General features: G+C 38.3%; 1 protein-coding gene across 6 annotated transcripts in view; it reads right to left on the reverse strand.

Annotated features, from left to right (window-relative positions):
• Cadm1 (cell adhesion molecule 1) overlaps window positions 1-25,175 on the reverse strand; it is a 319,918-nt gene that overhangs the window by 55,097 nt on the left and 239,646 nt on the right. For all 6 annotated transcript variants that reach the window (XM_070038521.1, XM_070038520.1, XM_070038517.1 and 3 more), the window contains exons 2-4: window positions 11,135-11,281; window positions 9,361-9,513; window positions 2,677-2,814 (exon numbers count right to left, since the gene is read on the reverse strand). In XM_070038521.1, coding sequence (XP_069894622.1) covers window positions 2,677-2,814; window positions 9,361-9,513; window positions 11,135-11,281 — 438 coding nt within the window. The remainder of the gene's footprint in view (window positions 1-2,676; window positions 2,815-9,360; window positions 9,514-11,134; window positions 11,282-25,175) is intronic.

A 25,175-nucleotide genomic window follows, 5' to 3' on the forward strand; every position in this document is an offset into this window, starting at 1 on the left:
GTGCTTTTCACCCCCACTACCGTCTCAACTTGAAATATCCACAAGGCTGTCATGCCGTTTAAAAATTTCCAGGACAGCGTCCAAATCCCCTAAGTAATTCAATCAGCAGTAGAGATATAAACAACCCCTTCTGCCTACCCCCATCATCAACAATTAAGAGGGAAAGTAACTAAATGGATTTACATAATTGAAATTGTAATTGAAATGTTTAAACTCCGAGACTTCTGGAAGACCACAGAAAGGCAGTGACAGTGGGCTAGAGCAAAGTAAGATATAGGGCTTTGGGCCAGATGGGAGACACGTCCAAGAACACCCAGAAGGGGAGTAAGGAGGTTTCCGGAGGGAATGAATAGGCCAAGGCCGTCCCTTCCTGAACCCAGCACTCCTGGGAACACGGAACACCATTAACTTTTTTTTTAATGTTTTGTACTTATCGGTACACATTTAATGGCTCAATTCACTTAAACAGACAAGTGGAGGGGAAATGAGAAAGTCCTTCTTCTAAAACCATACCTAGGAAACAGGAGATTAAAACAGAGCAAGCTTTTCGGAAACTTAAGCCGTTATATATAGCCTTCTCTGTTTCCAGATATAGATTTCTGTATCACTCTCCTAAAAGGGCTTATTCTTCTCTTCCTCATACTGCTTATTTATTTAACAAGCACACATATAGCCCTCACTTTGGCCCAGGTACTAGCTAAATGCTTTATACATGTTTACTCATTTCATCTCTGTAGGAATCCCACAAGTTTTATATATTTCTTCTCATTTTAGAGGAAACTGAGGCTGGCTAGTGTTTCGGTTGATGACTAGAGGTCAGCTCCTGAGTTCTCTGTTCCTGGTACCACTTGTAATTTTGAAAAGAAAGGAATCTGAAAGCTGACATACATAAAGGACTGATGATAACTGACAGACAATGCGGAATAGGCTAGGGGCGGCATCCTTTATCTAATGCAACTGCTGAGGTGTCAGGAATTTGAGGATTCAGGATTCCAACCCAAGATGACCTAGTTCTGAGGAAGCAGCACCTGGAGTGTGACTAAAGGAACTCACTATAGAGCCACCACAGAGCCACAGACTTTGTAAAAGAGAAGGCTGGTGAAGTCAGGCAACGGAATGATAGGTGGTCTTTGTAAATTCACAATATAAAATTCTTCTTCCACTTAGTGTGACCACCTTTGCAGGAAAGCATCTAGTTGACATGGCTGATAGTGCAATGGACATCAGGGTGATTTGGCATTAAAAAAAAAAAAAAGTAACTTTGGAAAGCAGTATGGAGGCTCTTCAAAAGACTGCACATACAGCTCTCTTATGACCCAGCAATCCCACTTTTGGGCATTTGCCCAAACAATCACAAACAAGGCCATACTAAGGCTACCAGCACAACTATGTTTATCACAGCATTATTTACCATAGCTAAGATATGGAACCAACCCAGATGCCCCTCAGTAGATGAATGGATCACACACACACACACACACACACACACACACACACACACACACACACACACACACACACACACACACACACACACACACACACACACACACACACACACACACACACACACTAAAATTCTATGCCTCCATCAGAAAGAATGATATCGCCCCATTTGTTAGGAAATGAAAAGACTTAGAAAAAATTATATTAAGTGAAGTAAGCCAGGCCCGAAGAAACATAGGTTCCATGGTTTCCCTTATTTGCAATAACTAGTACATGTGTAGGACAAGTAGAAAAGGTCAAAAGCTATGTACATATAACCAGATAAGATGATGTTAAGCAAAATGAACCCCAAGAAAGGGACACAAATATCTTTTTTCTTTCTTGCTTTTGTTTCTAATGTATTTATAATGTACCATGTGATTGATTTTTTGTTGTTTCTTTGTATGTTCCTCCCCCATGGTATAACCCCTGTTTTCATTGCATTTGATATCAGTGCCCTGAATCTTGTATATACCCTTCTCTAATTTGGGGAGGGGAAGGGAAAAAAACAAAATGCTTAAATAGGGATATGGGTTGACCCATTATAACAATGAGATGTACAAGACACTATGTTGAAAACGAACTTGACAACTTTGGGGGGCGGGGGGAGTTGTGGAGGTGGGAGGGAAGGGATGGTAGGGGAAAAACAAAGAAGGAGGCAACAATGCTGGATAGGAAATGTACTCATTATCTTGCTCATGTAACTGTAACCCCTCTGTACAGTATTTTTTATCATAAAAAATGTACAAAAAATAAGTAACATGAAAATTTGGCATAGTGATCCACTTTGAGTCAACACAAAAATACAAGATGAAAGCAATGAGAACTGTACAAAATACAAGATGAAAGCAATGACAACTGAGGTTCAGACACAGACAACCTAAGCTCAGGGGATATCTCTGACAGTAGTTTTTCCTAGCATGAAGAATTCTAGTTTATAGGTCTAAGTTCTTTCTGGGCAAAGCAACAACTATCATGAGCCCTCAAACCAAGTGAGAATATGAATTAGAACAATAAAATGCAATCATGCTTTGTCCTCAGATGTTTTTAGCAACTGATTATGAACCATATCTAAGTAAATGCTCTCATGATAGGACATCTTTTATTTTAGTCTGCAACTTCCACAAAGGCCTATTTTCTAGAATCAGTTGCTAACTAATGACTTCAAGTACAGGGGACTTTGCATCTTACCTTTTAGCTCCTTGTTCCCTTTGAACCACCTGATGGTCGTGGCCGGTTTGCTGGCCATGGCGGTGCAGTTGACTTCAATCTCCTCACCTTCCACAGCTGTGTCTTTCTGGATGTCGATCATCAGGTTACGCGGTGGGACTGTCAATGAAACAGACATGCTTTAGAAACAAGGGGTCCATTTCTGGAAATGATCTACTCATTGAGAACTAGCACCACTGCTATAAAAAAGAGAGAAAGAGAGAGAGAGAGAGAGAGAGAGAGAGAGAGAGAGAGAGAGAGAGAGAGAGAGAGAGAGAGAGAGAGAGAGAGAGAGAGAGAGAGAGAGAGAGAGAGACATTCTTGATGAGAACTGCGAAAAGAGTATAAAGCCATTATAAAATTCTGCAAGATCAGTTTGTTTGGAATTCTTTCCTCAGTGTATCATACAAAACAGCTAGTCTTCCACTCCTAAATTATCCTTGGCCAGGTTATGACAATATAGGTAGAAGTCCTCTATCAATCCTTAGAAAAGTGATAAGAAGATGGATATAAAGATAAGAGGAGTATAAATAATTGGCATATTTCCCTTATCTGGAGCAATAATTCTCCTTGAACTCAACCCCTGGATTTCAATCTTCCTATGAAAGATTTCAAAGTCTACCAAAGATCAAAAACTTGGGAAGGGTATAGGAGGTCTCTTAAAAGAACCACTCACCATAAACATTATTAATTGTGCCTCTGAATGACTTTCAATGAATTTGATTCACAGAAATCTAGAATGTGATCACATCCTCCAATGGATGGTTAGTAAAATCTTTTAGAAATCAAAGTGCAGTATGATAGAAAATGCCAATTAGCTTGTAGCAATTTTTCATATCGTGAATTCTGCTGCTCTAGATTTTAGAAATCTTGCAAGCAAATTTATACTTTCAAATTAAAATAACTTTTCAATATACATATTAAACATATATGTAATAGAATAGTCAAAATATAGCTTTTGGAGATGGCATGCTACATAGCAAATCAAGAGTCTGGTATGATAGTGATGATGATGATAAAAGTTGTTTTTTTCCTTCTTCTTATTTTATGAAACTGAGTTGAGAGTGAAGGTGGAACCCTATCTCAAGCCTGAGCCTTTTTGAAATAGAAATCACTAAGAATATTGAATTCAGTAGTGTGAATCTAAGAGTGTGTCCTGACCACCATGAATAAGCAAAGACAGTTCTGAGACTTATGATTAATAAGTTTCTCAACCCAGAAGAGAAACATGAAATTAAATATGTATAAACATGCCATCTTGATGATCAAGTTGAATAATACATCTCTGATACTGCTTCAATAAATTATGGGATTAAACCATGTATTTGGGATTTCCCACTGTTCTAGTCCAATGTGAAGATTCTGCCCACAGGAAGACTTTTATACTGAATTGGAGCAATTGAAAATTCTTACAGAGAATGATGAAAGAGGAAACGTAAAATGACTTGTTGCATATATTTCTCAGTAAGACGGTATGTGGTGGTGGTAGGAGGGATGTAATTGCTAAAGCAAAAGTGCCCCTATGTACAGGGAAAACAATGCATGTGTTCAGTTGAACGTGTTGCTAATGTGATATGACCTAAATCAGTGGTAAAAGCGGCAAAGGAAAGGACTACCCTGGTTTATATCACAAGGAAAAAAATGAGCAGAAAGAGAAAATTTAATACCCAATTTGGAGTTGTACATCTGCTGGCATTTTAAGGGACAAAGAAAGGCAGTGACAAAGCAGTGGGATGCGGCTGTGTTCTTGACATAGTTTATCCACACTATTGACAGTCGGGTAGGTTAAATTCCTTTCCTTACGGCTAAGTAGTAGGTCAGGAATACACAGAAGGGGTAGATATTTAAGACAGAAAAATTCTACTGTATTATGAATGCAGAAAAGTAAAAACAATGAAAAAAAAACACGAGTATTCAATCTAACGTTATTAGAAAGGCAGTCTAAACCAAAAGAAAACAAATAATTAATGAAGGATAGTAACTGATAATTAATAGTATGAAAGAAGACAAAAACCGAAAATTACTAAGGAATAAATAATGTAGGGAACATGGCAAAGGAAGGAATGAAAGTCAGGGTCATCTTTTCAGAGTCTAGGCAAAACGGAAATAATTTGTGATGTTCTCGTGCATAGTGGTTTCCAATGAAAACTTTATAATGGAATGGATAGAGGGGTAGGTGAGCTCTGACTCAAGACAACCTTGTGGAAAACTGAGGATCTTCTCCAAGGAAAAGGATTTAGGAGATGCTGGGAGATTCGGCTATAGACGGCTACCAAGTCTCAGTGGAACTTGGGCTCCAATGTAGTCAGTCTATATATTTGTTTTCCATATTGCTGGGATCTTGCCTTCACTCTCTCATTTTTCATGGTAATACTGCTCACCCCAGGTTTCCTAGAATCCCACTACCTGCTTATCTCCAACCTACCTCCATTTGGTCCTCAGGAGGGTGGTGTGTTCTTTGCTGATGGGTTCAAAGTAGGGAAATGCCAACAGACAGGTGTAGTTAAGGACTCCTTCAGAATTGGTTTGAGATCAGAGTAACTGACAGGCAGTGAGGTCCGTGTATAGATTTCTTTTCTTTGTTCTTTTTTCTTTTTGCTGTCATGGGGCCTGAACTCTGGGCCTGGGTGCTGTCCCTCAGCAATTCAGCTCAAGGCTAGCGCTCTACCACTTAAGCTACAGCACCACTTCTGGCCTTTTCTGCTTATGTGGTGCTGAGGAATTGAACCTAGGGCCGCATGCATACAAGGTAAGCACTCTATCACTGAGCCACCTTCCCAGCCCTGGATTTCATACTGTTTGACACTTGCCTCGTTAATTCCACCTTGTAGCATAGATACACTCTAAAGTTCAATGACCTTTCAGGAGGATTCTTGAGCCACTCCTAGCATTTGCAGACTACTTGACAGGCTGATATCATCTTTAACTTTATAGACACGGTAAAAGGGAAGAAAGCTTCAAAAATGTTGGAAAATATACCCAGTGAAGAAAAATAAGCTCATCATTTTGAGAAATTGCTGAATAATTTCCCCCCATGTCCCTAAATAGTTTTCTCATGATTGTGACCAGTATTTCTAATCTTTGTTGAGATCATAAGAAGGAACAGATAAGTATAGTAGGAGTTGCTTGGTTTACAAATCTAAAACAAAATCTGATAATGTGAGTCATGATGGTATTTTTGATAGTTCAAGTTGACTTCTTTTGCAATTTTTAAGAGAAAGAAAGCTTTAGAAAATACAGCAGAGGATATTTGAATCTATCCTTTTGAGAAAGGAGGGTTAGACAAGAATAAAAATTTATTTTGGTTTATTAATCCTACCCTACTTTTTCCTTTAACTTCATAATGTCTACTTTAATACCAAAAGGGTTAGGTAAAGTATAAAAATCCATTTATAAGAAAGATGAATTAAAAAATGCTACTAACCAGAGAATATACTTATACATGGTCCACTAAACAGACACACTTAGTAAAAACTGCCTGCAGGCATGAATGAAAATAACCAAAGATATATCTGAGAAGGTGCATACAGATGAAAACCTGAATGAATATCACAGAGGGAAATATGAGAAAATAGCAACGAAATGTCAAGGTTCTTCTTCACTAACCTCAAATCTATAACGGTGCTAATTATAAACATTACGCCTACAACATTAAAAAAATCAGCAATATCAAGATGAGTCACATTAATTACAACAAAAGAGGAGTCTTAAAGCTGATCAGTATGTGCAATCTCACTCTACGACCCTTTAAAATAATTAGGTTCTTCTGTTCCTGGAATCTGAAGAGTGAACACTAATCTTAGAAGGACAGGACTGTAATAATATTAGCTACTATTATCAGTAACTACATTAATCTTACAGCAGTGTGTTCTCTCTTGTTCATCTCTTCTCATGAATGGTACTATAGAGTCCCATCTTACATCCCAGAAGGGGGTGGGAATGGAGTCACAGTGGAAGCAAATGTGACTACCCTATAATAGACTGTACTGGAGGCTCAGGCTTGTAATCCTAGCTACTCAGAACAGGAGATCTGAACAATCAGAGTTGGAAACCAGCCCAGGCTGAAAAGTCTGCAAGAGTCCATCTCGTAAATTACCAGCAAAAATCCAGACTAAATGCATGGTTCACATGGTAAAGCACTATCTGAGCCAGCAAACCAAGCAAATGTTCAAAAACTTGACACCAGTTTTTGTTGCCTTTTTTTTTTTAAGGCACCAAAATGCATGCAAAATAGCATAGGAAAGTTTTCAGTTTTTACATGGATGTAAACACAACAGTAATCATAGAATAGCACACATAACATTAATGCCCAGCTTTATATCTTATAATTATGCTGCAATTTTAGCTGAATGCAACAAATAACTAATTGACATATGCACTAAAATGAGCATCTTCAACCTTTGAAGGAGTTTGACAGCTGTGTAAGAGCATATGGAATCCTTTCCAGAGAACCACAGATAGCAATGAAGATGCTAATGCATCTTTCTTCATTCATTATAATATCTGGAAACTAAACTTTGGAAGAAGGACTGAATATATGAGTAGCAGCGAAAATTGTCAGATTTTGGAATATGAAAGACTCAAATACTGATGACAACAATTTTACTCTGTCAAGGAATCCTAGAGTAAATTCAACGGCAAGAACATTAAATGAATGCATAATATTTGCAAAAAGAATACCTACTAGTATTACTTTCAAGTATATTTAAGCTAATGCTTCTATAAAATGCAAGCAGGAACCTATTACTTCTAGAATCCTGAGACATCGGAAGGATTATAGGTATAATGGCTCTCAAAAGTCTAGTGCTGGTATGTTATTTCAAAGCATAGGGTGTATTCAAAGTAGCCCCATGTAGTGATTCTGAGAACAAATGTACTTGTGGTCAGGACAAACTCCTCACCACAAAAGGTGTGCATGTTGAGGAAAAGAATCTTAAAACAGCAGTATTCAGGATTTAACTGAAAAATCTATGCAATGGTTGTGAGGTAGAAAATCTACACAATGTTTCTGAGGTAGAATAGTAAGGTCTGTTTGGACTTCTCAATTCTTAATGAGTGCTTTGTAACCCAGGATAAAGGAACCTCTGTTAGTATCATTTTTCTTCTCTGAAATTAAGACATCAATACTCAAAAATTTTTGTGGTTAAAAAAAATTCTGAAAGTTCAAATGGCCATAAATACCTTCTACTCCATCACTGTCACCTGTATGAAAATGTCACAAACAATAGTAGGTCAGTATAAGGATGGTCAATTTGAAGTCTATGTTACAGATGCAAAACACAAACCAATTTCCAATGCTTCTACATAAGCAGACAGGTAACTTCAAATGTGTGTTTGTGTATTTGGTTCATCTGAAAAACATTCAAGTATTCATCCCAGCAAAACTTCTTATGCTTATGCAGGTCTATAATATGGCTTAAAAATCATAACAATGCCAAATTGGTGTAACTGAAAACCATCTATTATCACCAATAAAACACATTAAAAATTACACGGACAGGTTTTTATTATGACTTTCTAAAGTCAGTATTCTTCTTATGAAGAGCTTATATGTAAGCTTTGGGCATACACTTTAGCTTAATGAGTAAAAAATTATTTTCCCTTTTACAGCTGTGTTTAAATCAAGCAGCTAGACAGCTGTTCAATACGTACATCCATAAATACATGTATGTGCACACATATCAAGCAAACACGTCCTTCATATTTACCTTATCCCTTTCATCTTTCATATCATTACATTGAAAAGCTGTAGTCTGCCATGTCAGAAAGACTATGATGCATCATCTTCTTGAAGGTATAAATCAGAGATCTTACCTCATACACAGTGTATGCCCTTGAATACTCAATTTAAAATATCCAGCTGATGTTAGGCACCAGAGTATGTCTGAACAAAAGGTCAATAATTCAGACTACCATTAATTTAGAGATATGTGCTGACTGTGTCAAACTATCAACATGGAACCCCGCCTGGCCACTGGGATTTGACTAAACATTTATAATTCTGGTGATCATAAATGAAGACAGCCACTTCACTCGAGGCGTACCTGGCTTCTGTCAAGTTCTTTGCTTGTTACAACTGAGCAGCTCTTAACTCTTTCCTGTCCAATGCCTGCACTTGGTGAAAAGCATGTGTTCAGGGGTATGACTTTATAGCCTAATAGAGAGTATTAGCGATAAACAAGGTAATAAAGAAAGATAAAGAAAAGGAGACCCACAATATTAAGACAAAGATGACACACAGAAAGAAAACTCATGACGCAGATTTCATAGCAAAGCTCTGCCATGCGGTACAAAATGTGGGCGCCCATCTTCCCTGCTCCTTCATGGAAGGAAAAAATATCCTGGAAGTTAGAGGCAACGATATTTCATGTGGTGAGTGATTCACTTGAGGGCTCTAAATACTCTTGATCTTTGCTTCTGAAACTTGAGGTTTGAAACCCCAGAGCAGGTGGAAATCTGTAAAGACTGCTGATTGCCATTCCTTAGAGCGTTTGGCAAAATAGGCTATTTTTAAAATTCAGCAAGATGGGCGGAGATTCTTCCTAAAACAAGTTGGAATGGTGACATTCACCATTAACCTTTTCCTGGCTGCAGGAAGCTCTCTGGTAGTAAGGACCACCCGCCTTGACTCTGCTTCCTAGAAATAAGGCCGCGTGTATTTCTTACCCAGGACTGTGATGGTGGTGTAGCTTTCCTGTGGGGGGTCGGTGTAGAGCTGGCAGAAGTATCTCCCTTCATCAGAAATCGACACATTTGTCAACGACACTTTGAGTTCACTGCTAGAAAAATTCAGCAACTGAAACCTGCTGTCCTTCAAAGCTGTGAAACAAAACATAGTGTGAGTGGCTGTAAGAAAGATCATGGATCGTCAATTCTCCTTAACTAGGTAAGGACCTCCAGAAAGGCAGTTAGAGAGTAGAAAAAAAGTGTAGTCTCCCTATACCTGTTGGGCACTGTTTTGGGGCTTTTGTAATAACTGCACATAGACAAACTGCACTATCCAAAAGAGGTGATGCATGGACGCGCACGCGTGCGCGCGCACACACAAACACCTCTTGGCACAATCCCAAGTGCTCTCACAGTTTTCAGTACTTACTCATAAACTGTTTCAGTCTTTCTAACAGATAGGAAAAATGAAAATGGAAGGAAAGAGCAGGCTATGAGTTCTCTGATACAGAGTCCAGCCCCTCTTAACTTCTAAGACACCAGAAGTTGAAGAATTAAGGCAATACAGGCCTTCCCCAAATCCAAAGCTTAACAACAAAATAGCAGCTCTAGGTCTGAAAGTGTGGTAAAGTGCTCCCCTAACAAGAACAGAGTCCTGAGTTACAGTCCCAGTTATTGCTAGAGCCCAGGACAAACAAAAAATAGGTCCAAATTATGAAAGAGGGCTAAAACATGCTAATAATTTTCAAGCAAAAAATTTAAAAAAATTACTAAAACTTGTGATGGCAAACTAATGCCATTTAACTGGAACGTATCTTAATTTATGTGATACAAATTGAGGTGGAGTTGTCCATGCAGATAACCAAGGGCCTACAAAGACCTTTAGCCAGTTCTGCAACTTTCTAGCATTGTTCATCTTCACAGAATGAAACAGATTAGACATCAAGCAGGAAACCAGAATAAAAACAAAAAGCAAAATATGTAGGCTTCATTAAAATGTTCTCTTTTAATGTCCTTCCATGAATTTTGGCAAAGGCTAGCTTAGCTTATAATGACTGGAGTTTAACTGGAGAATAAGACTCTGCTTTTCTCCTTTAATCTTCCTGATTCCCATAAATGTCCCTTCAGTTTGTCAACTCTTTCCACAGGTTCCAAGTAACCTGAGACGTTGGGGGGAAAAAGAAACAAGCAGAGAGGAAGGGACATCCTGAGATTTACTTTGGTAAATCCCGCAAAAAATTGATATATGCTGTTGGTAGGCCATGGCGCCCATGTGAACATTCTGTTCAATTTAGTTTCAATTACTGACTTTTCTGGTATTATATTTGGGCAGATTTGGGCATATGGTTGCTTCCATACATCCAAGACTATGGTGGAAGATTTGGTTTTGTCACAGATTACCTTTGCAACTTCAATCTTTAAACCAAACAGATTACCTTTCAGAATGCTATAGTTTCCTTGCCTTACCTTACTGGAGTTGTTTGTGTCAGCTAAGTATTTGGGACTCAATTGCAATTCACCTTGAATTACTACAATCAATTCCTACTGCAAAGAAAGACAATCTTACTTTTACAAGGGACCATTCAAGGTTTCAATTAAGTAGAAAGATTATGATTGCCCGTCTTTTCTTCCCTCTAAAGAATGGACTAAACTTTAAGCATCTCACATTAAATTAAAAAAAAAAGGCTGCCATAACAATCTCTTTATCAAGACAACATGTAGAGGTTAAAAAAAAAAGAAAGTTGCTGTCTGACATGACAGGATGGAAACTTACGCCTGAAGTCCCTGAAGTAAATGGTCTGCCTGTTGGGATTCAGTAGTTGAATCACAGAGTCGTCACTCTTATTGACTTGGCAGCTGATGGTTGCAACTTCTCCCTCGATGACTGTCACGTCTTTAGTAAACAAATTCTGTCCATCACCTTAAAAAAAAAAGAGAGAGAGAGAGAGAGAAAGGGGTCAAAGAAAACTTCAGTCAAATAAAATTTGATCAAGAGGACCAATGAAAGTGAAAATTAAGCCAAGGCAAATATGTGGATAAAGTCCATCTAAGTCTGGAATTGCTCTGGTCTTGACATGAGGTCTCAGGCCCCATCCAGCCTCTTGCACTGCTGAGTACTGGAAAGGTCAGACTACTGGCTTCTGGGAGGAGCTGAAGCTCTTGCAACTGGAAAAGGGTGGATATACATGATGGATGAACCCTAGCTCAAGTGCCTGGAGCTGTTACTGGGTTAGATCACAGACACTCAAGGGACACTTCACACAAATAGGTAGGAGGGATCAATAAACAACCTTTCCCCAGTTTGTTTAGTCATGATTCTAGGATCTCAATAAAATCCTAAGTTGGCTTACACCTATGTTGGGTCACAACTTCACAACTCACTCAAAGTCTTAAGCAGTCCTGAACCCACCCACCTCCCTGGCTCACTCTTCTCCAGCTTTTCAGAAAAATCTCTTTCAGAACACGTCAAAAGTCATGGCTTTCCAATCCACGACACAAATCTTAGCTTCAGATATGCTGTAATTTTGTACTGCTTAGATTAATTCAGCAGCAAAGGGCACCTCATAAATGTCCTACATGATCCACAAGGTAAGAGGAGAGTAGAGTTCAATTAAGTAACAAAGCATGAAGCAATCATCAAGTGTTCAATACTGCATGTAGCAGAGTAGGGATTAGAGAAGTTACCCTGGGCATCAAGATACCTAATCGCTAACTTGCAGAACAAAACGTGTAGTACATGTGGTAGATGTGATGGGTAGTCAGGAAGTGGGAAGGCCTAACTGATTTTAACCAGAGTGATCTCAGAAAACTGGTTTATAGTCTCTGATTTGCAACATGGAGGCAGAAATTAAGAATTATCTCAGCTGGGTGCTGGTAGCTCATGCCTGTAATTTCTAGGTACTCAGAAGGCTGAGCTCTAAGGATCATGGATTGAAGCCAAGTTGGGCAGAAAAGTCCATGAGACTCTTACCTCCAATTAACCAGTAAAAAACTGGAAGTGCAGCTATGCTTCATCTGATAAGAGCTGCAGCCTTGAGAAGAAAAAGCCAAACTAAGCCAATCCAAGGGGGTAAAAAAAAAGGCTATCTCTCAGAATATGTTCAGCTTCTCATAAAACTATATAAATGGGAGTTGCTACTGTCATAGTCATCGTCTTTGTGGTCGTCATCATCATCATCATCACCATTTTTCTAGAATCCAAACAGTCACTAAGCCACTGTGTGTAGGGAGTAGTATGTAGAAAAGAAGAATGCATATTCATGGCTCCTGCTCCAAAAGAACAGGTGTGTAGCTAGTATGTATAAACTCAGGGTGACTTATTTACTCCTCAAGAAAGTGTTGTCACATGAAGAAACAAAGATCAAAGATAAATCCTAATCTGAAAAAAAAAAATGAGAGCATAAAGATTGCGCAGAGGGGCAACTGCAATAAATGGAGGATTTCCACTGGCTATCATGTTTTCACTGAAGATCCTGTCTCTGGTCAGGCCACAGTGGGAAAGTATGAGGAGAGGTGTCAAAGATGGCTTGAAGCCAAATCTACCTAGAAATAGACCAGCCTCTGGCAGAGGATTAGAAGAGAGGAAACTAGAAGGATAAGGGAAAAAAAAATATTAGAGTCACAGATACATAAAAAAAATTCTCGGTGCTTGTGGAACAAACCAAAATGAAACTCGACCTTGAGCTCTATGATCCAAGGAATTAACCCTGGTGTGAAGAAGGCCCGTGGGGCTTGCAGTGTGGTGGGGATTTCCCTGGCTTGATCAGACAGCAGAAGCTTAATGGGCTGAGAAGTGTAACAGAGAAATAACAAATAGAAAAAGTGATCAGAAAAAAAGGAAGAAGAAAGGCTGCTCAAATTCTTTCGTTAGTGGATTACAGTGACAAACACAGAATTCAGAACCCAGCTGGATAGGCAGTTTACTCTCCAGCTTTCAGAAAAGAATAATAAGAGAGCTCCTGCCAATCAAGTGAACTTGCCAACAATGGACTTGCTGGCCCTGGCAAAAGTGTATACAGGAAAAAGACACCACCTTACAGTCTCAGGGTAACCCAATTTAGTAAGAAAATTAAGGAAAAATTAAAAGTGTAGAACTGGACTGTGTGACAGCCTGAAGTCTTGGGACTTGCCTTCAGGAGACTGGAATACCAAAGAGGAGTTTACTGGGTTAAGGGAAGAATTTCTTCCACCTGAACAAAGAGTATTAGCAACACAAATAAGAATCTTCAATTTACAAGAGGTACCTGTGGCAAAGGCTGCCTGGTGTCAAGGCATTAATCCCTACAACATAAAACAAGGCCTCACAGGCCTAACTGCTATCTTCAAGCTCTTGGGACTTAAAAGCCCCTTCCAATTCAATTTATACTCTAATAGAATAGTTCCTGTGGAAATAACTATAGACTTTAATTTTAGCTCCTTATTTGAAATCCTAAGGCTAGTATATTCGGCGCAGACCATACTACGGTCCTATTAAGGCTATAAAGCATTTACACAGAAGATGGTAACAGGGAGGAGCTGACCATAATTTTGTGTTTTAAGCAATGAAGGCAATAAAAGAGAATCAAGGGCTTGTTTTTTCTTTTGTTTTTATTTTTAAATGAAGTCTAAAACATTCCTAGTTATTCATTATAATTATTATTAGAAGACCAGAATGTGTTATTACTGAGCAAATCATTCAGTTAAACTTTTACCATCTACCACATTTTTGCTTTTGCTGCACTCCACAAATCCATGGTGGAAACAGTCAACAATGCTATATTATTCTTTGAAGTTATTAAGGCCAATCTACAATGCAGTGTCTCAGGAACTGCCAGTTCCTGGCTGTGGCATCATGGCTAAAATACCAACCCTAAAAACTTCTAAGTGAGAATGGAATATACTTTTGCTGAAAGATATCAAAGTGCTTCGGCTGATGGTAGTGGCCCAAGGATGTCATTTTGTAAAAATCATCAATAAATTATATGGGTCAGCTGGATGGCAGTTATATTACACACAGCTCCACACAGTGAGGCGCCATAAGATGGCTGCGATGGGATAATAATGACCTATTTATTTGAGGCAAAGGAAGTGAATGACAGTGATGAAAATATGGTATGTATGTCAGTACTCCTAACTGCCTGAAGCCTTTATGTAAAAATAATTTCTGCTCACATCCTCATATATTTCTTCCAAACAGAAGGGTGCACTGTGACTTGATAAATTTCCCCTTGAAATAGATATCACGACAATTAGGTCCTTATAAAACACAATTTGATGTGTAGCAGGATAGAAATAGGCAACTTTGGTGTTTCCTTTAAAGAATCCATTTTAACAAACCGTTCTGATTTTCTAAGACTCAATTAAGCTGATGTACTGTCAAGGCAGAAATAGCACATTCCAGACACTCCCTCCCCCCCAAAAAATTCAAACAGGAACAATACAGTGTAGCCATTACATAGGCTGTTCTTAGCAAGGTGATTTATTTTAAGGATGGAACATGTCATCTGGCATGTATAGACATTTTTTGGACTGCTAATTGGTATATATTGGTGAGGCTTATGGGACATAATAAACTGGACTTTAATTTTACCAGCAGCTGTTATGTTTTGGGAGTATATTCCTTGTAACTTGCAAATTTTCCCAGTTTCTAAAACTAAAACTCTGACATTGGAGAGCAAGGTTTCCTGGGTTAAGCTAGAAGTTTTTAGCACATCTACCACAATGAACAGAAAGCTTATGATCCCAAGAAAAGTAAAATTTATTTTGATACCTTGTTAATTAACCTTCAACTACCATAGTTGATCAATTCTTTCCTAAACATATATCATTTTGTGATAAATTCCATTTGGAAGGTCTTGTACAAAGAAAATGAACATCTATTGGCGTCTATTTAGTCAGCAATATGCCCTTTCTACAGGAGGAGGAGACAGGGCAAATTTTAATGCAGGAACTGGAAATCTCATTCTCTTCCACAGAGCACAGAACAAACATTATCCAACTCTGGGCATTGTGCTGGTGTTTTATACTCTTTCCCTTTCAAACTCCTGGAGTTTTCAATATCCCCACTTTAAAGATTAAAAGTGCGAGACTCAGATTTCTGTAAGCTGCCTCATGCAATTTAGCTAAGTGGCTGAGCTGGTGTTTGAACCCAGTTCTGTCAACCTCTCCTGCCCATCCAGCTTGTACTTTTTACCAGCCAGCACCAGGACTGGTTGCCAAGGCTCTATTGGCTCTGCCTTGAGATATTTACTTGGTTTTAAAGAGGGTTATTTCCCTATGAGCAACTTCTGATTTTTTTTATTTCCATAATGTATCCAGAACACAATTATGCACTTCAAGACGAGAGAGAGACTGTCCTGAATGTAAAACACCTTGTTTACTACTGCCTCCTCCTTTCAGTGCTCAGCACACTCTGCCCCCAGAGAAAGTCTTTATTACCAGTGCATGGCGGGCACTTGCCAGCAAAGAGCTCTCGCCCCCACTGCCTGGCTGTTAATAAATAAAGCACTTCATTTACACCAGGGGAGTCTCTCCAGTCAAGTCCATAATAAAAGGGCAAGTCATAGTTAAAACAGAACTCAGTCTATGCTATGGCAACTATGTAAACTCTTACCGACACCAGGAGCACCCATGTCATGATACTGGGAAGACAGTTTGCCCACAGAATGAGCAAATGAAGTCCTGACCTGCTTCTTCAACAGCAAAATCATTACCAGGGGCTTGATGGGGGGCGGGGAATACAAACACACATCAGCACAGTCACTGTCTAAACAAGGACTCCAACCCAAAAGACAGATGGTTAAAAGAAGAAAAGCATCCTGTTGATGACCAATGGGAATGCTCAGAAACTCCCCCTTTCATTTCTGAAATTCCACACTGATCAAAGAATCTGGTCTGTTCATTCTGATGCTGTAAGAGGTATCCAGGGTTAAAGTTTGCAAAGAAGTAAAGTGCCTGCCCCTTATTTTCCACTGGTATTATGGCTCCCTTGGCTCGTAGCCCATACTCCCTTCTGTTGGGTTTTACAACCCTGCCTGAGAGGTGCTCAGCTTGGAAGACCACTTTCCAAATAAAAGCATCACCACCATTTCTGTTAACCTTTCTGCAAGTCAGCTCGTGTAGAGGTGAGTATCTTCCAAAGAAAGGAACTGAAAATTAAAACTCTATTGAAACCCAAAGGTGGGGGGAAAAGCTTCTAAATACATAGGTTCCCAAGTCAACGTAAACACAGTGTGCACTACAAATCACTAACAAAGCCATTAAGATTTGATTTCTATCTAAGCAATTATTGCCAGCATATTTTGTGTATTTCCTTTGAAAGACTCAATCCTATCTTTCAATTCATTAAACTGTTCCCTGCATTTACAGAGTTTTATATCAAATCAGAAACCTATTTGAATTAATAAGAATTACAGTAAAAGTAATTTGAAACTAAATTATTTGGAGTTCAAGCCACGAAAGCTTTTGATAAAAGAATTCAGTCCTGTTTAAATACTATAGAAACATTTTTAGTCAGCCAGTGTAGTGAGGAGAGACAGAAGAACTTGTGTCTAAAAGAGGAGGTCTGTCCATGGTGGATGAAGGCAAAGGGGAAGACCTCTTCAACACAAATACAATTCTTTATTTCTCAGAGAGGCATACTATTTTCAACCTTCATGAATACTTGAATATTTATTTAAAATCAAAAGCAATCAATCTGCCTGTTGTTTACAAAGCTTCTGTTAACCTTTTTGACCCTCATCTATGCCTTGCTGTCCCAAACAGTAAAATCGAAATGTTGATTGTCTGTGCTCAGGTCTGTCTCCTTTTTATGGTCAAAACAAGCTGAACCAAACAGATCACAAACTTGGAGACAGAATGAGCTAAACCAATCCTAAGTAATGGGGTGGAAAAGTACATATGATATTGACCCAAACATTTGTGTCACCTAGTTTGGTTTTGTTTTTTAAATTAACCCCTTTGGTTGCAAAAATCCAAAGAAGTGAAAGGAACCTAGAACTGGCTGTTTTATCTTAAAAAGTAATTTAGATAAGACAGCCAGGACCTAGAAGGAGAAATACCTAAAATGATATGGCAAGCGGGAGATGGAGCCAAGAGTGCAGAATAGATCTCCTAACTGAGTCATCAAGGTATTTCTATTCATGGCTATTTCTAAATAACATTTATTGATCTATTTCTAATTACAAAGCAATATACGTTCAAGGGGTTTTATTTTTTATTTTGGTTGTTTTTTTGAAAGCTCTGTTTGAAGTAACATTTAAAACACTGTCTGTCCTGTGGCATGTAGACAGACAAGATCTCATGACAATGTCCTGCAATACAATTACTATTGCCATCCTGAGAGTAGAGGAAGAAAAAAAATACTGAATTTAATTTAATATGCTTTAATAATCAGTAAAAGGTAAGGCAAATCTTGAACAGCAAGTTAAGGAGTAATCTTCCTTAGTGCTAGTTTTTCTTCAATTAAAATTGTTGATTTCCCCTGAATACAAAACAAAAAATATCATCTGACACATTAAGCTATTCATGAATATTCTGTATACACATTCCTGTTTAGTTGACTAATGGCAAATTAACGTTCTCTATTTTAGCTTAAACACATAGTATAGGTATGTTTGATTAGCATTGAATCTCAAAAGCTGATTGCTATGCATGCTTTGATTATGTAATTACATAATAGAGTATAATGGCTCCTTTGGAGTCATTATGATCTATATGGCAAATATGTTTCAGTTTTGCTATAGTTTAAATACACGTTGAGATGACAGCTCATAACAAGGTCCCACTTTTCAGTCTTATCAGCTAAATGGGCATTTTCCCATTCATCCTAACATCTCCTTGACACCAATTAAGGCCTATTGTGTCAAGTTGCGTACACTTTTGAGAGATTCCCTTTGTTTTCTTGGCATTCAAAAAAGGACATTAATTTTAAAAGCTGTATTAAGCAAAAAGCCCAGTTTAAAAAAAAAGAAAAGAAAAAAGCCTGAGATTTCATCCTTCATCCACCCCTTGAAAGGTCTGCAGGGAATCACATCTAGTTCATTAATCACTGTTCAGACAGCCACAAGGGGGTTAAAGATGGAATTTCACCTTTAACTCCAAAATGCACATGAAGGGAGCACAGCCAAGAATACTGATGCGTGAGGTGGTGGCTGACCACAATGCATTCAGCTCAGGGTCTAACTGAGCATCAACCACACCAAGTGACACAAAAGGCCCAGTCCTGCCATCCACGTTTCTTCCAGTAGCCCTTCATTTTGAAGTTTCTTGAGGGAGAAACAGCTATGAAATAGCACAGCAAGACTTCTCCTTCATAGTCCTTACATTGGGTTTTTGATAGATCTAAGGCGGAAAAATCTTCCATAGTGAATAGATTCTTGATAATTCCATCCTGACCTTATGAACTGGAAAGTAGTCTGGGTTTAAAATAGGAAGAAAGTTATTGTAAGGAATTATGTAAAGTTTTTCTTGTTCCCCATGGAGTTCTTTAATCTCAGCTGTAAGAAAAGTTATTTTTGCTTTTCTCGCCCAAGAAAAGGATCCCTTAGACCAAGTCAAACCAAAGGTGACTGGCGCCTTAACTATAAAGACAAATAAGCAGCCAGCTATTTTTACATTGTGACTATTGACTTGTAGCATTAAGGCTGAAGAACTAAGGTTCAAGCACAGTCCAGCCTGTATTTACATACAGGAAACATTGATTGGATGTATGAAAACCCCTTCCAATGAAGGGTGAGACAAAAGGATGTAGTTACGGCGTATGTGCCTGTGCTATTTCAATTTCAACCATCACATTCACTTCCTTTCCCTCTGAAAGACTCTAAGCTCGATAAGACTTTTTAATCAGGGGCTGCACCACTAAAAGGGCCAAGCAATTATGAGGCTTAAGATCTGAATTGCCAGATCCTGTAAAAGAAGAGGTGTAATCCACCCTATAGAAAGTTTATGTGGAGTGATACCCACCCACTAAACCTCAACATCTAAATTAGCTTTTCCATTGAAATTCACTTATCGAAGAAGCTAAGAGCTAAGAGCTAAGGAGAAACAGGAATATAAAAATAAACCATAAAAGATAATAGCGACTATTGAATCCTTATGCTCTTCATACTGAAAGATGAAAACTGCGGACTTTTTGTTTTGTTTTGTTTTCTCCTCTCACTCCCTTTCATGGCTAGATGGGGTGCATGGCCTTTTTTGCTCACCAACAAGATAGCATTATATCTTTATTAAAAGGAAAAACCAAAACCAAACCACGTAGAGCCCAGAAGTGGAAAAAGCTTCATTTGCTTATGAGATGACATTGAAGTCACCTTGTGGAGAGTCATTTTAAACCTGCCAAATCTTCTTAGATGCTCTTGGGAGGAAGGGGACTCTTAAACATATTAATTAAAAAATAACCGCAGTCATCCAACTTGGACTTTAGAGAAGAGCAATCTGAAAACAGAGGCTTCTTATAAAACTAATTGTGTTGGCAAAGCAAGTTTTTTTGTTTTGTTTTTTTGTTTTTCCCTCAATGGATTTGATTCTGTGATGCTTGTTTATGGCAAAAGAAGAAGAAAAGAATATTTTAGGCTGAGCTGTTCTGAGCTGTTTCAGTACCATTCATAGCTAGGTGCTGTTCCAGTATTTCAAAATACATTAGATTTCTTTTGTGACAAACTGGAGTTGCAACAAAATAATGGTCAACTGTTGATCTACACCAACCACACGGCTAATGAACTGGTAACCTGCTATTACAGTCTGTGGGACATATTCAGTGGCTGCATTACAGAGTGAAAGCTAGTTGTACAAAATCCTGCTGTCCAGGAGCCTGGATACTGGCGAAGAAAACCACATTCTACACAGGATGAATTGTGGAGATAGCGAGTGATAACTGAAGAAGCATAAACTCTCTGATGAGGTGGTGTGCGTACTCCCCCAAAAGGTGTTGAAGTCTGAAATGATAGGAACCAACTGATTGTTTTAATCCACATACCAGAACTATCTACCTCTCTACAACCACATCCTCTTCACAATGAAAACACAAGATTTCCTTACAAGACCAAAGCTCAAAATCCATATTCAAATTCTTGAAACACACATAAAGGCACAAATAAAGAGATTTTACTGTTTCTACAAAGATTTAAGGGACCTTGGACTGCCCTTTTATCTGAGAATTTAGGGACCACGCAACTTAATAGCTTGTAGCAGCCTCTGTGCTCAAATCTCACTCTGTAACGAAACATGTGTTCTTTTCTTGATCAAATAAAAAGATTTAAGATTTCAAGGTATAGTGTTGGCCAACTCTGTTTCACTGATCCTTCCCATTCTCCTAAGTTGTATGCCCACTGTAATCTACACTGTTCGTGACACGTTACCTGACTAATTTTCCTTCAATTCTTTACACTGAATTTCCCTAGAATTCCAATGAAGAGGGAGTGTATATTTCCCTTTTATAACTTGTGTTTGGGTGTTTTTCCTTACATACTCTGATTCAACTTGGGTCATTTTCAACTCACTAACAAGGTGAATTTTTCCCCTCTTCATTTTTGCCTTTAGGGTGTTGAAAGATTAACATTTTTAGCATATGAATTAAAACCACAAGGTTACTATTAATTATTATTAATTTTATAATTAACTAATATTATTTCTTATTAATTACATATTATATATTAATGATTATATAATGGAATATACATGATGTAATATGTTAATTAGTAATTAATATATATGCATGACAAAGAAAGTAGCTGTTCTTTTTCATGTCTGGAGGCAAAAAAAAAAACAAATTCTGGGGGGAGGGGGGAGGCTGGAAAGGGAGGTGAAGGGTAAACAAAGGAGGAGGCTGCAATGCTTGGTAAGAAATGTATGCATTATCCTGCCCATGTAATTGTAGCCCCTCTGAACAGTATGTTCTCAAATAAAATAAAATTAAATTAAAAAAAATTAAAAAAAAAACCAAATTCTTCTATGAAGCATTGATTTTTCTTAATTTTTAATATTAAGAAAATTCCCATCATTACGTGGAGGAAGGATAGTTAAATCATGAAAATTATAACTCATTTTTAAAGTGTAGGTACAATATGGTATCTTCTTTTTTTTTATACCTTCTCATTTAAACCTCATAACATGTGTACTATGGTTAGATTATCATCCCCATTGACAAAGAAACTAAGACTTGGATACATTAAATGAGTGGTAGGACGCATCAATTGAATCTAGGTCTGGTTGACTCTAGATCTAGTGTTATTAACAATTATACTATATTATTGAGGTAACTGAAAAGACATTAAACTTTATGATGCTAAACGAACAAAGGAAAACAAATGGAAGAACCTACAGTATCTCATTTATGACTCAGGAATAAAATCAAAGTAACACTCTCAGCACAGAAAGGAACTGAAGGCCAAATAGCACACCTATTAACCATCAGCATGTTCTAATATGTGACACAGATAAAATTAGCTCTACAAGCAGAGCCCAAATCTATGTGTTTTTTTTTTTAGTATTTAGAGGGGAGATATCTGTTCAGTAGAATGATTCAGAGTCAAAAGCCAGCTCAACTCCAACTTTAGGCATTTACAGTACCTGTTTCAAGGGCATTCATTAGTACTGACAGTCTATGTGACTGAAATTTGGCTGTAATAGGCAGTCTCTCTCTACATCTCTTTGTTCATTTTTCCTGCCAACAAGAGTCATTGAAAACCTTCCAAATTTAAAGCTTAGAGCCGACAGGACAAGCAAGTAAGGATATCAGTTGGAATACATCAGATATGGACCCCGAGTGAATGTCAGCTTCTACTGACACTACAAGAGAAACCGAAAACAGAGAAACAGAAGGGGATAGCTGTTTCATATTCTTATTCTAGAGAGTATTCTGAGTGTGCATAATATGGTTTGTTCAAGAAACAGCTGTAGATCCACGATAATCATTATGCTGAATAATGCCACAACACTCAACCTGCATCACCTACCAGGAAGCCAAGTAGCTTTGGACTATTATATGAAACAACAATTTCTCAGCTGTAAAATTGGGTTCCGTGACTAAGGCCTTGATTGGTGAGTTTTTCACTGTATCTGCTGTAGATCACAAAGTGAGTGATGTTTTATTTTTAACCTTTGGGCTCTTGAGTTGCTAGTCCCAGCTAAGTCTGGGAAGAAACATACAAGTGTTAGGAAGAATTGTTAAACCAGAGTTTGATGAAGCGATTGCTCGAAGAGAGAAGTCAGTGGCCCAAGGAGATTCCAGATTCTACTCTCACGCAGTCTTTGACAGTCAGATCTGCACAGTAAGTATCTAAATTGGTGCCATTATACAAATAACTTGATTAGAATCATCCAAGTGTGGGCTGCTGATTAATCATCATTGAAATTAGAGATAAGTGATAAGGACATTACTTAGGACTTGTTTTTCACTAGTATGGGGGAAGCAAAGGAGAAATGAGGAAGACTGTCAGCCTAGGAGAACAGGAAGTTTTGCTGTAGTTCTAAGCTTCTTGGAGTATAAAACCCTTACTTGTAAAATGGGTAAATGGTAACAGTCCTACTGGATTATTAGGACACTTGGATATGACAGTCTTTCTTAAGTTCCAAAATTGCTAGATAAAGGATCATAATCTCCAATTTCTTTGTGGTCATCACCACCATCTATGTGGCCTCTGCCTAGGTTACCAGGACCTTCCTCCTCTAAAATGGCCGATGTTGGCAGAGAAGTGGACATTTGGACTTGGTCTTGATGTTCTGGGTTTCTCCCTTTCTGTACAAGCCCATGATTAGGTCAGAGAGTGACCGTAGGAGAGTGACTAGAGTTAGGGTGGTAATGTGATCTTCCTTGAAAAACCTCAACTATCCACACGTCAGATGCCAAGCATCCTCGGGGGTATCCGCAACAAGGCAGCTTTCCTTGTAATTGAATCTCCAGTCTCTCAATGCCACAATGAAAACTAAAAGAAATGAAACAAAAATTGCACAAGGCTGGCTAACTGCCACACTCTGTCCTATTCTTCAATACAGAAAGGACTGCAGGAGCTACTGAAATCCATACTAATATTTGGCTCTTAGGCTTGTATGTGTCTTCTGCTCTTCCCTCCACTGCTGGTTGTCACTCCTCAGATAATTCTTCCTGTTATTACTAAGTGCAAGAGCTCTGAGAAAGCTACTGGGTGCTGGGACCTCTCCTGCTTACTAATGAGTTTCAGGGTGTGCCTAGGATGACTGAGGTCTCCAGGAAGCTAACCTTTACTAAATGCTGTGCCCCTGTGGCATGTGGGGGTGTAATTTCCCCCCTTCATTTGACATTGGAAGAAAGAAAAGCACACAGTCGAAATTTTAATAGTAATATTTGATTTAGTTTGACAATTATACTCTGACACTAATAGATATTCTTAAGTAAAAATATACCCTTGGATGTAGGAAGCAAATCAATACGTAATTGGTGACTGACACTGCTTTGATATTGACATTCATTTCTTATTTTATTACTTGATCAAACCTAGCTATTACTAATCTATTTATAAAAGAAGAGAAAGTGACCATGAAAGGAATCCCTGCTGGCCCTGGAGGTAGAGCTCAAAGCCACTAGTTTTCTCTACCACGCTCTGATAATTCCCCGGGTTTCTTGACTTCTGACACGACAGTGAATTGTATGCTTCTCTGTCTCAGTCATGATCATACTGATTTCTCTGTGATCACCTTTCCAGAAGACCATTTCCTTCATTTGTTTTGATCTGGGTTCAATTTCAAATCCGTCATCAGTTGTTTAGACCTTGAGCTGGTTAAACTCTCTAAGCCTCAGGTTTCTTGAACACAAAATGGGTATAAACACCTTCCTTGGTAGACTTATTTTCTGGTGCTTTGAGCCAAATCCATATATTTATACAGCAGGAGGCTTAACATGAGCAGTGTGCCCTGCCAAATTACTTAATATTATCTCAATTATTTTTAGTTCCTATTTTATTCCTCTGTGTATATCTCCAAATAAAAATTTAATTTTTTAAATCCTATTATTTAAACTATTTTTAGCAGTAGCTTATTCTTCTTCATGTCCCCAAGGCATTGGGTCATTTGGTACAGCAAGTGTTCACTAAATGTACCGAAATTAAATGAAAGGTTCCCTTAGGACCTTATGGGGTCCTAGGCACTGTTGTTTTTTTAGAGAAACCTCAAACATCAAAACATGTTAAGATGTACCCATGTACCACATCAAACAAATTTTAGATAGAAGTTTTTCATAAACTGGCCCTTGAAATGATTTCCAATTGTATATTTTATTCTGCAGCTGATAATTTTCTTTTCTATGTGTCTAAGGTTTTTCACAAAGGTCTTGGGGGGAAAAAAAGACCACACAAAAAACCAATAAACTCCACTTTTGTGCCTGCAGTACTTCAAGAAGTTCCTAATACTGTAAGAGAGATCCTCCACCCCACCCCCCATATACACATACACATACACATATTGCAGTACAATACGATAATGTTTGAAAGTCATAGGTTACCTGCAGGGGTAAGGTATGGAGCTTAGAGAGGGTAAGAAAGGAGCTTGTGAAAGGATCAGGGCATGTTTACAATGTGTCCTGAAGGGGGACAGAGGTCATTAGGGACAGAGACTGAAGGACAGCGTATTACTGGCTTAGGGAATTTACACTTTATCTTGCAATTAATAGGGAGCATTAAGTGATTGTAATCCTGGGAGTGATATAATCACAGGGTATTTTGAAAGATACATTCTGTGTCGAGAGGAAGTGGGGGGCTGGAGGCAGGAAGATCAGTTAAGAGACTTCAGCCAAAGTAGAGTAGTACTCAGGAGCTGATAAGAGCCAGGTGCGGGAATAGGGGGAGCAGACTCAAGCCCAAGGAAAA

The sequence above is a fragment of the Dipodomys merriami genome, unplaced genomic scaffold (genome assembly GCF_024711535.1).
Source record: "Dipodomys merriami isolate MVZ:Mamm:240054 unplaced genomic scaffold, mDipMer1.0.p SCAF_29, whole genome shotgun sequence".
Classification (NCBI taxonomy): Eukaryota; Metazoa; Chordata; class Mammalia; order Rodentia; family Heteromyidae; genus Dipodomys; species Dipodomys merriami.